This window comes from Bos grunniens, chromosome 26 (genome assembly GCF_055505025.1).
Source record: "Bos grunniens cultivar Pamir isolate PY7600 chromosome 26, Bosgru_T2T1.0, whole genome shotgun sequence".
Lineage (NCBI taxonomy): Eukaryota > Metazoa > Chordata > Mammalia > Artiodactyla > Bovidae > Bos > Bos grunniens.
The window spans coordinates 19167946-19183155 of NC_141190.1; the positions used below are offsets into that span (position 1 = coordinate 19167946).

A 15210-nucleotide genomic window follows, 5' to 3' on the forward strand; every position below is an offset into this window, starting at 1 on the left:
GTGTATGCTTTTCTGTGAGATTGTAGCTGTTTTTATTTTAAAACTTTTCATTTTAGCTCCCGTTCCAAGTGTAAAAACAACACTAGCAATGAGGAATTAATATTTTGTGATTTATGGGGCATATAATTATTATATCAGAATATGGTAGTTTTTTGTTAGATATATTTTTTTAAAGGGTTGGTGGCTTTCATAAGGGTGATTTTATTATATCTTGAGGTGTGCCTTTTTTCCCAATCACATAAAGAATAGATCTGTGATTTATAAGGCTCCTGCACTACTGAAGCTAGTCATGAAAGTATTCTAAGGTGTTACATCATTACTAAAAGTGAGGCTTTCAGGAACTTCCAGGTTTCCAAGCATATTGCAGGAGAGACCAAACCATAAAGTTCTTTCTAGAAATTAGGGTAATCTGACACTAGGCATGCCTATGTCCAGCCACATTTTCAGGGGTCTTAGAAAGGAAAAGGCTCTTAGGGATACACCAGCCCAACTCTGCTGCTGTTTAGATGTGGGATACTGAGGCCCAGACTTCTGGAGAAGTGACTGCCCCAGAACATTCCCTCCGTGTCTGTCCCTTGCTCATTACACACGCCTCACCTGGCCAAACCCCAGTGTCCCCCAAGTGAACACTGGTGCACAAACCCAACCATTGCTCATGCCTGGGGCAGACACTTTCTCGGTATCATGAGTTGCTTTCCAAGGGCCACGTGATGGAAGGGCTGCTGCTAATTCAGCATTCCAACCAGCTCTGCTTGCCTCAGACACTTTTTTTGTTCACCAGCTAGACACTAATATCCAGCAGAGAGTTTATTGGTATAATTTGTTCAGAAAGAGACTGGAAGACTTAGCAAGTTCAAACTTTAACATTTTTTATCAAGAGTCCCAAATGGCCACCCTTTCCCCCGCCCCCCATCATCACCACCAACCCCAATATGGCTTTCTCTACCACAGGCACTCAGGGCCTGCAGAGCAGAAACAGCACAGGCCAAACCAGCAGGCATGGGGCATACTGTCAAATCAACTGAGCAAGCAACCGCCTGGAAGCCATCTTTGTTAAGGGCAAAATAAGCCGCTCATGACACTGGAGGATACAGAAAAGACAGGACTATCTTGATTCTTCTGAAGGAGTGAGGGAGGCTGGATGGGGTAAAAAACATATTCTCAGAAGACATGCAAAGAAAGACTTCACAAGCAACTAAAGGTGACACAAATATCAGTATCTCCCAAACTTCCCTTTTCAAAGATGGCCACCCCCGCTGTCCATTCAGAAGGAGCACGCAGCAGAATCTACTGGGCATGGAGAAAGACAGGCAGCAGGAGAGATTTAGTTTTCCACAAAGATCGTTAGTTTTTTTTTTTTTTTTTTCCTTTATTGATGGAATTTAAAGTGCATATAACTGAAGGAAAAGTCCAAGGCCTAGAGAAAGAGATGAGGCCCAAGAGAGAGGCTCAGAGATTCTAAAGGCGGCAGAAGGATACCCACCTAAAAAGGCCACTTGAGCTGCAAAAAGGATGGAGTGGGGAGACAGAAAATAGGGAAAAGAGAAGGGGAATGGGGGTGGGGTTGGGGTGGGGGAAAGCATTTGGGAGGAAGAAGACAAACACCAGTTCAGAAATTCAGACAAAGGTGAGCAGGAGCTAGTCTATATCCCCAGGTAAGAAAACGTGGGCTGACCCTAAGGTTGGAACATTAGTTTCAGGAAAGGGAGCAACAGGAAGAGCAATGGCTTCTGGCCAGGACACAGCACCCCAGGGGCCCTTCACTTGACGGCAGTAGTGGTGGGGCTTCTCCAAGCCTGCCATGGTCTTCCTTGGAGACCCCACAAAGGTCTAGGGAGATGTCCTCCAGCCAGGAGAAGGCAGGGGCTGAGAACCTCAATCTGGGGCCTCTCAGACTTTCATGCATTGGAGAAGGAAATGGCAGCCCACTGCAGTGTTCTTGCCTGGAGAATCCCAGGGATGGGGGAGCCTGGTGGGCTGCCGTCTATGGGGTTGCACAGAGTCGGACACGACTGAAGTGACTTAGCATAGCATAGCATAGAGCTCCCCAGTGGATGGCAAGTTCCCTTTGCTACTGGACGGTGGCCAGGGCCCCACTCACCCACACAGGCTGTGCCGTCCTCGTTGGGTTCATAGCCCCGACTGCATCTCTTGTTGGTCCGGCACCTGTAGCTTCCGTACGTGTTGACACACACGGGCTTGTCTCGAGGGCACACGAACGGGAACTGGATGCATTCGTTGGTGTCTGAAAGGCAAGGGGAGCCGCTCACTGGGGGACTTGCTCTGGCTCTGCTTCCCCACTCCCGCCATGACCTTGGGCATGGCCCTTCTTCCTGGGCCTCAGCTTGCTCAGTCTTCTTGGCTGGCTCCTCCTATACTTGACCTTTACACCTTGAGGGCACTCATGCTTTCCTGGGTCTTCTTTTCTATCTCCCAAGTTTCTCTAGGTGGTCCCTTCACATACAGATGATTCCAGGCCTCCTATCTCAAGCCATGACCTCTCCCTGAGGCTCCAGACTCATGAATTCTACCCTGCATCTCAGACTTACTAGGTTGAAATGGAACTCTAGATCCCCCGGCCTTCAAGCCTCTTTTGTCCCCTGTTCCCATCCTCCCCAGCTCAATCAAGGCCACCATCAGCCTCTTGGCTGCTTAAGCAGACATTGGAGAGATTCCTGATGCTTCCAGTTTCCTTAATTTGCAGGTGATTTAACAACAGATCCTGTCAATTCTGCCCCATCGTACCTCTCCGTTCTGACCACCTTCCTCTCACTCCTCTGCCACCAGCCTGTCCCCAGCCACCAGCAGCTCTTACTTGGATTTCTGCTGCTGCATTCTCCCCTTCCCCTGTCCTGCCACCACACCTCCATCCACTCCCCAGGCCTCCTGGCTTCCCTGCTTCCTCCAATCCTATCTGCAATTCAGCAGCCAGGTGATTGCTGAAAATATGAACCATACCATGACATGCTCTTGCTTAACTGCAAAGGGCCCTGAGAACAAAGTCCAGACTCCCTTCTGGGGACTCAAGATCCTCCCTGTTGTGGCATCCGGCTTGTTCATCCTCTCCCAGCACTCTGGCCTCGTTCTTGTCCATTTGACACAATAAGCCTTTCTCCTGCTGCATGGTCTTTGCTCCCACTCTCCCCTCTGCTGGGCAAGCTCCTCTCTCTGCTCTTTCTATGGCTGGACCCTTCCTGTCCTTTAGGTCTCAGCTCAAAGGTCCTCTTCCTGCCCACATCTTCTAGAAGAGTCTTCAGAGAGCACCTTGCTTAAAGGGTTCTTAACTCATCTCATCCAGCTCTTGGGCCACGTGGTTTGTGGTCAGTCTGCCTGACTAGAATGAACACCCTTCCAGGGAAGGTGCCTGACCTGCATCCCCAGCTCCCCACGTAGGGTGCTGTGCAGGAGGCACCCAAATGTCTACTGGGTGATGAAATGAAGAGGCGGCTGCACTGTGGAGGTCATGGAATCTTCCCAGCACATGGGGGAGATGCTGGAATTTCTGGGTCTGGGCATCATGTGTTAGAGTGGCCATGGTGGGGACATGAGGAGCAGAGGGAACTAATTTCTTCCTCAAGCCACCCTTCCAGCCATCCTCTCCACTTCTGACCTGTGGTCCTTTGCCCAGGCAGCGCCCTCCATTGGAACACTTTCTCCCTACTGTCTGGTGGACTCCTCATCACCCCTCAGGTCTCAGCTCAGACCTAAACTATCTCTGGGGCACTTTCTTGGACCCTCACTAGACTGGCTTAGCACCCCCCCCCACCTTTGTGCTCCCATAGCACCCACCCCCCCACAAGCCCTGCCCAGGTTGTGTGGTCAATCTGTTTCTCTGTGCACCCCTCCCACTGGGTCTAAGCTCCAAGAGGGCAGGGATTATCTCATTCACTCTGGCATCTCAATAGCAAACCATTCACCTGGGGCTGATGAGTGGCTGCGGAGGGGACTTGGGAAGAATGCCGCCTGAGCATGTAAGGGCAGGTGGAGTCCTTGGCCAGACCCCCTGCTGGTCCTTAGGATGGAAGACATGGGGTTGAAAGTCTCGGTGCTGAGCCTCTTGGCTACCTTGCCCATTCCAGGCCTTTGAGAGGTCTTAGGAGGTCCCTGGATCCTCACAGAGCCTGGCTGTGCTGCAGTTACCTGCCCCCCAGTACTGCAAAAGGCTGCAATCTCCCTTCTGAGCTGTGACAACATGCCACATCCTAGTTTGCTCCAATGCCCCCTGGCTAGCCATGCCCACTCTTGCATGCCAGCCCCTTTGCTGGCTGCTGTGCTGGATGCAGGGTGCATGCCCACCCACCATGGCTTCCAGGAGCGAGGCCTCCCTGTGCGCTCTGTCTAGGCAGTGTGTCTCCTCCCGGTGATTGTTCTCTCTGTATTCATGGCAGGGAAGTGCTGCCAATTCCCAGAGCTGTAGTGATTCAGCCTGCAGGTTGCTACCATCATTCCCACCTTGCCGAGTTACCTGGCGGTTGTCTTGGCATCAGGAGCCCCAGGGACAAACAACACATTCCCCTTCTCACCGCTCCCACCGCCCCTTGTCTGCAACCTGAGTCTTCCAAGGCCCAGGCTGACCCTCCCCAGCGGCCTCTGCCTTGTCCTCTGGCACCTGCAGGCAACTTACCCGCACAATGGCCATTTTCCTGCTGGGAGAATCCTTGGCCGCACTGCAAGATGGGCAGAAGCAGAGACACTAGTGAGTTGAGAAGATCCCATCTTAGGTCCCCTCCCAGTCACAGCCACAGAGCAGCTGTCACCCTGACCCCACAGTAAAGGACTGCTCGAAGCTCTGAATCAGGGAGAGCCCCTCCTGCCAGGATTCCTTTGCACTGATCAGAGGAGACTCAGGGGGAAGGCCAAGAACAGAGCCTGTACAAACTCCTGCTCATTTCCCTCATGTGGGATCCACAGGCCTGCCCCGTGACCCCCAACAGAGTCTGTCCCTCCTATGGCATCACCTGAGACAACTTGGGTCTCAGGAAGGTAAAGTGTAAAGAGGACTGGATAAGCTCACTCCCCACACCCCTTTCTCTGAGAACCTTCCCCACTCCTGGGGCTGGGGTGCCTGTGAGCCAGGCCATCACCCCACCTTGGGCAGGGCTGCACAAGAGGTGGATATCCCATCCAGAGGAGTGACTCAAAGGCTTTGCAGCTGGAATTTGATCTAAGTGAGGCGGAGACAGAGATTGGGGAGCCTGGTCACTCCAGGCTGTAGGGGCTTTGCTAGGTTTCTGTGGAGGTCTCAGCAGCCTGGTGGCTGGGGACGGTGGTTGGGACTCAGAACACTTTACACAAGACAGAAAATGTCGACTGTTGGAACTGACGAATGATGGGGTGCTGGTGAAGATTACTGGGGAAGGATAATGCTCTCCCCACAGAGCCAATGCACTAAAAACAGAGGTCCATGAGCTCCTGGGGCCACCAAACTGCCATGGCTCTAGCTCATCCCGAGTGTCCCTTGAGTTTTGTGAGCTTCCCTGGAACCTCCCTGTAAGTCCCCTTGTCTGTATGAGTTTAAGTGGCTCCTATTATTTGCAATGGCGTGATCCTCTCTGGACAGGGGCCCAGAGCTCTTCCTAGGAGTCTGCAGAGGTAACGGGAGGCTGTCAGAGCCTTGGAAAGAATCAGAGATGAAGCAGGAGACCTGAGGCCAATCCTTAACTCTGCTCACAAATGGCTGTGCAGTTTTGGTGGGTTCTCTTTCTTGGTCTCAGTTTACCTTCTCTGTAAAATGGGTGAAAAAAAATGCTTACCCTTCCAACATGCTAGGATTTCTTTGAGGAGCAGAAGAGCTGTGGGTGTGATAGTGGTGTGGAAACTACAATTGGAGGGGTCACTACGAAGCCTGCCCTTTGCTAAGAAGATTTCCATCATTCTAGAAACAAAGTCTACAATTCCTGGGAATCCAGCTTCAGCCCCCAGGGTTGTGGGAGGGGCCTGCTTGTTTGGCTCTAAGGTCCAGATGCCTCTGCTCACCTCCAGGCTGGCTGGGTCCTGAGGTCTGTCATCATCCCGGGGATAGGGAATCTCCAGCACTGAGTTCATCTCCGAGCTGGCCACGTTCCTGCTGGCCATCTTGCCATCTGGCCATGTCACCTCCACGCTGCTGGCTTCATCCTTCCCTGTGGGAAGAAAGGTGAAATGATCAGCTGCAGAGGAGAGTGGGGGCTGGGGAGGGATTCTCTTCAAGGGTGTCATCATTCATTCGTTCATCTGATAAAAAACATGATCTGAATACTGTTCTAAGTGCTGGGAAAATAGTGAACAAGGCCGACAAGATCCTGCTCCTTTAGGACAACGCCGTCGAAGAGAACTTGCGTGGTAACGGTGATGTTCATCTGTCAGCTACGGTAGCGGCTAGCCATAGGTGTATGCTGAGCTCCGGTGTGGCACTGGCGTGATAAGGGACTGGATTTTAAATTCTATTTAAAATAGAATTATTTAACCACTCACCTAGTGGCTACCATACCAGACAGCGCAGTTCTAGAACTTACATCCTAGTGGCTAGGCCAATGGGCAGGAGGCTATTTTGGGGAAGAGGGTTAAACCTGGTGGTAAACAGATTGACTTTGGAGTCCTGGGTTCAAATCTTGGCTGTACCATTTACCTAGCATGTTGGGAAAGAAAGAGTGGGGGTGGGGCATCTGGGAGACCTGGGGACAATGATCAGCTTTACAGCTGATTTGCTTTTTAATATTGGGTGTATTCCATTGATTTGTATCTAAACTGATAGCTAAAGTCTGCAAGGGGCCGTCACTGGGAAAGTCCCTGTTTTCAGGGAGCTTCTACTCTAGTGGGGATAGATAGGCACACAGATGAACCGATAAACAATGCCAGATATTGACAAGCTCTGTGAAGAAAACAAAAATCGGGTGATGAGATAAAGAGGAAGTAAGAGTTACTGGGGGCCTTGTCTAGTCAAGGTGATGAGGGACAGGTTCTTGGGGATAAGGTATTTGAGTTGAGCTCCATATAAAAGCTGAGGTGACAAAAGCACAGGAGAAAGACCAATCTGAGAAGCAACAGTGAGAACTGGACATGGAACAGCTGACTGGTTAAAAATTGGGAAAGGAATATGGCAATGCTGTATATTGTCACCCTGCTTATCTAACTTATATGCAGAGTACCTCATATGAAATGCTGGGCTGGATGAATCACAAGCTGGAATCAAGATTGCCGGGAGAAATATCAATAACCTCAAATATGCAGATGATGTCATTCTAATGGCAGAAAGTGAAGAGGAACTAAAGAGTCTTTTGATGAGGGCAAAAGAGGAGAGTGAAAAAAGTGGCTTAAAACCCAACATTCAGAAAACTAAGATCACGGCATCCAGACCCATCACTTCATGGCAAATAGCAGGGGAAAAAATGGAAGCAGTGACAGATTTTTCTCTTTTTGGGCTCCAAAATCACTGCGGACAGTGACTGCAGCCATGACATTAAAAGACACTTGCTCCTTGGAAGAAAAGCTATGACAAACCTAGAAAGTGTATTAAAAAGCAGAGACAGCACCCTGCAGACAAAGGTCTACACAGTAAAAGCTATGGTTTTTGCAGTAGTCATGTCTGGATGTGACAGCTGGACCATAGAGGATGCTGAGCACTGAAGAATTGATGCTTTCAAATTGTGGTGTTGGAGAAGACTCTTGACAGTCCCTTGGACTACAAGGAGATCAAACCAGTCAATCCTAAAGGAAATCAACCCTGAATATTCATTGGAAGGACTGATGCTGAAGCTGAAGTTCCAATTCTTTGGCCACCTGATATGAAGAACCAGCTCACTGGGAAAAGACCCTGATGCTGGGAAAGATTGAAGGTAGGAGAAGAGGGTGGCAGAGGATGAGATGGATAGATAGCATCATCGATTCAATGGACATGAATCTGAGCCAACTCCAGGAGATAGTGAAGGACAGGGGAGCCCTCTTGTGCTGCAGCATGGGGTCACAAAGAATCGGACACAGCTTAGCAGCTGAACGACAACAACAAAGCCGAGATGTTTACAGAAAATAATGGTGGTGAAACTCAGGGAATATTCATTGTGAATCCATCTGCACACATCCTTAAAGCAACGTGTTACATCACTGGCAGAAAGCAGGTTGGAAAGATTTATCAGGTGTTTAGGCGTCTTCACAGCCGGCCCCGGCTTCCTGCTTAAAGCAACAGGCCTGTCACTGAGACAAGGTCAGGCTAATGGTGATGGATTGGGGTGAGAAGAGTGGGAGCTGGGCCTCACCTGCTGGGAGAAGCCTTTCTCCAGTCAGTCACCTGGGAAAGAGGGCAGCGCTCAGTACAGGTGGGAGGGATGCTGCAGCCCCTCATTGACACCCACCTGGGCTGCCTAGACATGGGCTTGGTGCTCGGGGCTCCACAGACTTGCACACTCCCCCAAGCATCAATCGAGGGCTGAGAATAAAGTCACCCACATTTGCGTGCCACGTTCTCCTCAATGCGTACAGAGACTGTCACAAAACAAGGGAAATTGAAAAGTGCCATCGAATTCATAGCAGCTTTTGGTCATTACTGCCCACCAATGGATTTTCTACAATGATCACTGCGATGGGGGCGGAGGGTGGTCTGTGAAATATTTTGCGTATGAACGGGGTTCCTGTATTTTAGAAAAGGGAGCAGGGGGAGAAGGGGGTTATGAGAAATGTTTTCTGGTTTAATAGAGCCAACCTCAGAACCAGTAAGCCATGGGCCTGGAAGGGGTGAGTCTCCATGGGGAGAGAAGCTGCATGCCTAGACTTTAGGGGAATCAATATAGAGATTCCAGTATTGGGATCTATCTCTACCTCTGAGGCCCCCCTGGGGTCGGAGCTAAGACAGCACGGTGTGGAAGGACCCCACTGCAGCTTTCTCCCCAAGTCCCAGTGCGTCAGTCTGGAGCTTCCAGAGAAAGGTGCATCTTGAGAGCCACACTGTCTACTTTCTGAGCCTCCCTGGGCTTGCTTCTCTTCTGCTCCCTCCAACCCAAGGCCTCCAGAGAAGTCTCTCCTCTGGCCATCATGAATTAATAAGGGCAGGGACCAGCCACCACCCTCCGGAAGTGTCAAAGGTGAGCAGCCCCCTGCCCCTGTGCCTGCAATGGGGCAGCAGCACCAGATAGAGGTCCCCTGAGCAGAGACCCCCACATGACCCAGAGCCCCCAGACAGGATGCAGCTTCTCTCCCCATGGAGGTTCTCCCCTTCCAGGCTGGGGGTTTGCTGGTTCTGGGATTGGCTCTATTAAGCCAGAAAACATTTCTCATAACCCCTTCCTTCCCTGTTCCCTCCTACCACAATAATTTATTTTGGGGAAGGGGGTGAAAATGGGATTGGGGATGTCAACTGCCCACTCTTTTTCTGTTTGGAAGTAGTCTCTTGAGGTTCAAGAGATTTGGCATGTTTAGGGTGTTCAGCGCCCAAACTAAGTGGCAGATGTAAAAAGTAAACATTTTTCTATTAAAAAAAAAAAAAAGGAGACAAAGAAGAACAAATGTTTCTCGCCTAAGCCAACAGAGCAGCTACACAAATACATTTTCCAGCCTGACAGAAGTGCCGCAAATAACTCAAGAGCTGCCGAATATTCATAGACAATCACAAATTTACATCCTGCCTCTGAATCCTGCTTCCTCTCTTCCTCCAGACCCAGGGATTGGCAGGACTAGGATAGAAATCAGCCATGGGGAGGGCACGTCTCAGTAGGACTCACTCTTTTGTTACTGATTATTTGGGGGCCTCAGTTTCCTCATCTGTAAGATGGGAGCTCTAGCCTATCCAGGAAGGACAGTCTTTTGGATGTGAGCGCTGCCCCAGCCAATTTTGACCCTCAGCATCCCCATCATCTCTTAGACATGGGGGCACCCTGCAGTTCCCAAAGGGCTTCCCCTTGATGCCAGTAACGTTACAGGGTATGCACTCCAAACTGCAGGCAGTGATTCTCAGTCAGGGCACTGGATCCTCATAGCAGCCCCCTGAGAAAATACTAGTTTTATAATTTCCATCTTAGAGTCGAAGGGGATGAGACTCAGAGAGGTGAAGGGAATTGCTCACAGCTACCCAGAGAGGGAATGTCTGATCCTGAAGCCTGCACCTGCGAAACCCTTGTTCTATTGCCCACCTCCCCGCCCATGACCAAACCACCATGGACCAAGCATCATGCAGGGAGCTGGGATTCAGCAGGAAGGAGACAGACCTAGGACCCATCCTGGAGGAGCTGAGCCCTGTGGGGGCAATGAACACAGTGATTATGTTAAAATAAACTGGGAAAGTGCACATATAGTATGGGTACCACTTGGTGAGAGAGGCGGGTGTTAAAAGTCATTTTGTTGGAGGACGCAGGAGGAATAAGAGCTTGGGAGGCACAGAAAGGAAGGGAAGGGAAGGACGTTCCAGGCACAGGGTACAGAACAGGCAGAGGTATAGAGATATGAAAAGGACATGCGTGTTGAAGATCAGGGAGCAGATCAGAGTGGGCGAAGCAGGGTGTGAGCTTGTGCGTTAAGTGGGGTGGGTGGGAGAGGAGATGGGGAGGGACTTGGAACTCTCGAAGGTGTGACTGATTGAAGCCTCTCAACTACTCCACGAGGCAGAATTTATACCCACTCCCCCGATGGAGACACTGAGGCTTGGCAAGGTGCAGGGAACTGCAGGTGTTTGAGTTCGGACTGGAACCCAGGCTCCTGCCCCCAGGCCGGGCCGTTCCCTTTGCCCCAGAAATTTCAAGTCTTCCCGCAGCTGCAGAAGCCAGGGGGCCCGGCCACCAGACACTACACAAGGACAGACTTTAAGTTGGCCAGACTGCCGGGCCTGTATGTCTGGGAGCAGAGGAGGCCCCATTAAGAGCAGCAGGGAGTCGCCTCCGGCAGCTTTTAAAGGACAAAGGCCAAAGAGGCACAGAGAATTGCGCTTTTCAGAAGAATCACAAGCAAAACAGATGGTGGGAATACAGTTGGTGGAATATTTTTGCACTTTATTAAAGCCGTTTTTATGTGGGCCACTGAATTTTCCTTTCCTAAAAGAGCACCAGCCGGCTGGGAGGCAGCTCTGAGTCACTTGCGAACAATCAGCTGAAGGAAGGAGGGGTGTATGTGTAGGGGATGGGGGTGCCAACAAAGCCTGGGGTGGGTTGGCCCAGGGAGTGAGCCCAAGTGGGAGGCTGGCGGAGAAAGGAGATTATTGGCGTTTGTTTTCATGTATTAGCTTTGGTAGAGCTGCCTTAGCTCCCTGCTAGCTCAGAACCAGAGAGCCTGGGTGTGGGCTGCACGGGGTGGGTGTGGGCTACATGGGGTGGGTATGCGGGGGTTGAGATGTTGGGGTTCAGAGCAACCCGAGTCCAGCAGGGCACTCAACAGGGACTGTGAGCAGAAATGCTCGTTTATGAGGTTGGCTGGCCGTCTGCATTGGGAGGAGCAGGGGAAGGGCAGGACAGGGTAGGGGATGGTGGAACGAGGCCAGGGGGCTCCCTGAGCAGGGGTGCGTGGGATGGTTTTACAGGATGAAGCTGCAATGCACAACAGAGTGGCCCGCTGAGAACCCCCTGCCCCTTGAAGCATGAAACGCAGCAAGGTCCCTGAGTTTTACTGTGTGATGTGATGCAGTCTGGACCCTTAGGCATGCACGTGAGGGTCTGAGAAGCTGAGTCCTCTAAGCACAGCTCAGTGCTGACCAAGCAAAGGCCCACAGCATGGGAAAGCACTGGTTCCCCAGCCAGTGGCTCAGGAGCTGAGAGGAGCTAGCCAGGTATGTGGGGGAGAGAAGTGCCCCAGGGAGGGGGCTGGCTGCGGAGGGGCACATGTGTGCACCCACACGTGTCCATGGACAAGCCCATCACCACACTTTGCTGCAAAATCCGGAGGAGGCAGGGGTGGTTTTGGAGGCAGGAAGGAACAGGGTCAGAGGGGATGAGCAGGAGCATTATGGGTGGTGGAGGAGGCTTCCTGCAGCCCTCTGCCCTCCTGCACAGCCTCGGGGGGCCCCACATCTTCTTCCTAGTCCTACTGACATCAGGACAGCCCTTTCTGCATTCCCATTCTGGACCTTCCCCTGCTCACTGCAAACACCACAAAACAAACTACTTCGGCCCGGAGACCGCCCTACTGTCCGTCAGCAGCAGCCTTGCTAAATAAATTATGAATGCAGCCACACAGCAAAATACTGTGCAGCACTAAAGGAAAACAAAGCAGACATGCACAGGCTTGGAAAGATGTCCAGGATATACTTACTGTTAAGAGAGAGGGGGAAAAAAGCAAGTTTGGGAATGATAGGGAGAGTCTAATAATTTCCGTTAAAAAAGCTTCTGAGGCATATTTATTTATAAACGTGCTCCTGTGTATTTTACATGCAATAAAATCTTATCGAAAAGTGTGGAATTGGGAAGAGGCTGCCCCAGACTACCTACTGAAACCGCTCCCGGCTTGTTCCCTTCTGCGTTCCTAATTCCTTTACCCTGTTCTGCATTTTCTTTTTTCATAGCACTTACCGTCTTCTAACCTTTTATATATTTACCTAGTTGTTATGTTTATGAGGTATCACATGTGACTCCTCGTTCCGCTAGAATGTAAGGTCACCCACAGCAAGGATCGTCCTTCGGTTAGTGTTTGGCACATAGTAGGTGCTCAGTAAGCAGCAACTAAATGGGTCACAGGACCCTGGGGGAGGGTGAAGAGAGAACATTTCCTTTTTGCTTAATATTCCACACGTAGCGGTGAGATTGTAGGTTATTTTTACTTTCTTTTTTTATGGTGTTATATTTTCTAATTTTTCTATAATCAATATGCATTATTCTTGCAGTCAGAAAAAAAAAACAAAAAAAACAAAACTAAAGCTTTCTAAAAAAATTGCAAACGCGCCTCTCCCTGCAGGGCTCTAGGTGCCAGTCTTGTGCCCCTGGAGAGGCTCCTGGGCTCCTCCTCCTGGTCCTTCCTCCCCAGCAACGCCCCTCCCACTGAAAGCTGAGCCTGGCTGTGGCTTTCCCGGCTCAGCGACCCCCTCCACTCTGCTCACCCTCTCTGCGTGGCTCTGGGAGCTCCTGAAACATTGGCCCTGGCCTCCCTTTTCAGATTCTGCTCCCACCAGACCCTTCCTGTCCTGTGGACATCGTGAACACTCTCACCTTTGGCCTTTGTTCAAGCCAGGACAGCCCCCGGATGACCCGCTTTGGCCCTCATCCACGCCTTACAAATTCCTACCATCCTTCTAGACCTAGTTCAAGGCCCACTTCCTCGCTCAGAGCAGAGTGGGTTTCTCCTGTCTCAGTCCTCTCACAGCCTCTGGGCCAGTGTGATGGAGCACCCAAATCTGCTTGCGACCAGAGCTCCTGTGTCCATCGGCCTCTCTCATGGGACTGCGAGCCTGGAGGGCAGGGAGCATTTCCTTGTTTCATCTGTCTCTTGGCCACATCTCTTGGTTTCCCCTGTGTCCCATTTCTGTCTCCTTATTCTTCTCTCTTTCTGCAATCCTTCCTTCCCATCTGGCTTTCCCACTGGTTCCCTCTCCTCCTGCCCCACTGCTGGCCCCTCTATCAGTCAGGAAGGCCTGTGCTGTGCTGGATCCATGAAGATCCTTCTGGATGTGGGGCTCTCGAAGCTGCAGGGGTGGAGCCTCCTGCCCCTCGCTGTGTCCCTGGCTGTTGGCCCTGCTGCCTGCTGAGCGGCCTTAGAGACTCTCACTGCAAGGCCCACAGCTGATCCACTGGGGTCGGTCTCCAAGTGTAGTCTTCCTTCTACGCCTCTCTGGGAGTGGATCCATTGGCAGGGGAGGCTGCAGGGGACCTGTGGAGCAGTCTGAACCAGAGTTCAGACCCAGAACAAACCCCATGGCGATGTAGAAGAGCAAGGATTGGCAGTCTGGGCTGTCAGGGAGTCCCAAGCAGGAGCAGCCTCCATAACCCTGAGCTGTGGAGGCAGACAGTTGGGAAGAGTCATGGAGGCTCTTGGGACCCTGTGATACCATCAAATGATCCTGCCAAGGCTTCCCAGCTGAAGAAGCAGGTCCATTCTGGCAGGGACTGACACTGGCCAGAGAAAAGGCCCAATAAGACCCATAAGACATACCTCAAAATAGCAGAGGCAGCTCAAGGGGAGAGGGGAAGGAGAACCCAGCCCCAGTCCTGGCCTCAACATTGATTTGCTTTGTGAGCCTCAGTTTCTTTATCTGTACAATGGGGTGTGGGTTGAGAGCCAAGCCAGATGTCTGGATAAACATCCCACCTGTGAGACCGTGGCTGCCACTGTGGTGTGGATGGGCTCACTTGGGTCATTTGGTAACTGAGGGGTCGTGGATGTCCAGTGAGAAAGGGGCAGAGCAGGACCCTGGCTGGCTGCGCACAGAACAGCTATGGGAGTCCGGCAGCCAAGTCATAGTGGTTAAGACGCCAGACTGGGGTGTTCAAGGAGATGGGGTCCAAATCCAGTCCTCCCTATCTTCTGGAGGTGTGACTTAACCTCAGTCTCAGTTTCTGGACCTGTAAAATGGGGTTATGATTCTTAGTTCATCCTGTGGTGCCGAGAGTGGAATAAGGTATCTTCGTAAAGCATTTAGACCAGGGTCAGGCATACACTAAGCACTTGATTAACGTTGACTACTACTATATCGTAAGAGAGGACTATGTATTTAAAAGTCACCTAGGACTTCCCTGGTGGTCTGGTGGCTGAAACTCTGTGTTCTGTGTAGGGAGACCAGGTTTGATCCCTGGTTGGGGAACGAGCCTGCATGTAGCAAGTAAGACCTGATGCAGCCAAATAAATAAATAGATACATATTTAAAAATAAAATAAAAGTCATCTTGTACCATCAGGGCCAGCAAAGTAAACGGCTGCCTTAAAAGTGATAGACTTCCAACTCCGGGCTGACCCACCCAGGGTGAAATAGCCTGAGAAAATGCTCATATAACCAGGCCCTGGGTCCCCTAAATATTTATGCTTCTTTTTCAGATGACATAAATATTATGTGCTGCCTATAAAAATTGGAAAACACATACACACATACACAAAATATGAAAGTGAAGTGTTAATCACTCAGTCGTGTCCAACTCTTTACAACCCCATGGGTTGTAGCCTGCCAGGCTCCTCTGTCCATGGAATTCTCCATGCAACAATATGGAGTGGGTAGCCATTCCCTTCTCCAGGGGATCTTCCTGACCCAGGAACTGAATCTGAGTCTCCTGTATTGCAGGCGGACTCCTTACCGTCTGAGCCACCAGGGAAGTCCAAAATACTGAAGACAAAGTATGGA

At 51.0% G+C, this 15210-nt stretch overlaps 1 protein-coding gene across 3 annotated transcripts in view; it reads right to left on the reverse strand.

Annotated features, from left to right (window-relative positions):
- Window positions 1-794: 794 nt before the first annotated feature.
- Window positions 795-15210, reverse strand: part of CRTAC1 (cartilage acidic protein 1) — a 151897-nt gene continuing 137481 nt past the window's right edge. Inside the window, exons 12-16 of one of the 3 annotated variants that reach the window (XM_086379483.1) lie at window positions 5977-6122; window positions 4625-4667; window positions 2102-2245; window positions 1484-1501; window positions 795-1137 (exon numbers count right to left, since the gene is read on the reverse strand). In XM_086379483.1, the coding sequence (XP_086235609.1) occupies window positions 1106-1137; window positions 1484-1501; window positions 2102-2245; window positions 4625-4667; window positions 5977-6122 (383 nt within the window). In that variant the 3' untranslated portion in view covers window positions 795-1105. Of the gene's footprint in view, window positions 1138-1348; window positions 1502-2101; window positions 2246-4624; window positions 4668-5976; window positions 6123-15210 lie in introns of those variants that run through there. The other 2 variants (XM_086379485.1, XM_086379482.1) reach the window with 2 other exon arrangements.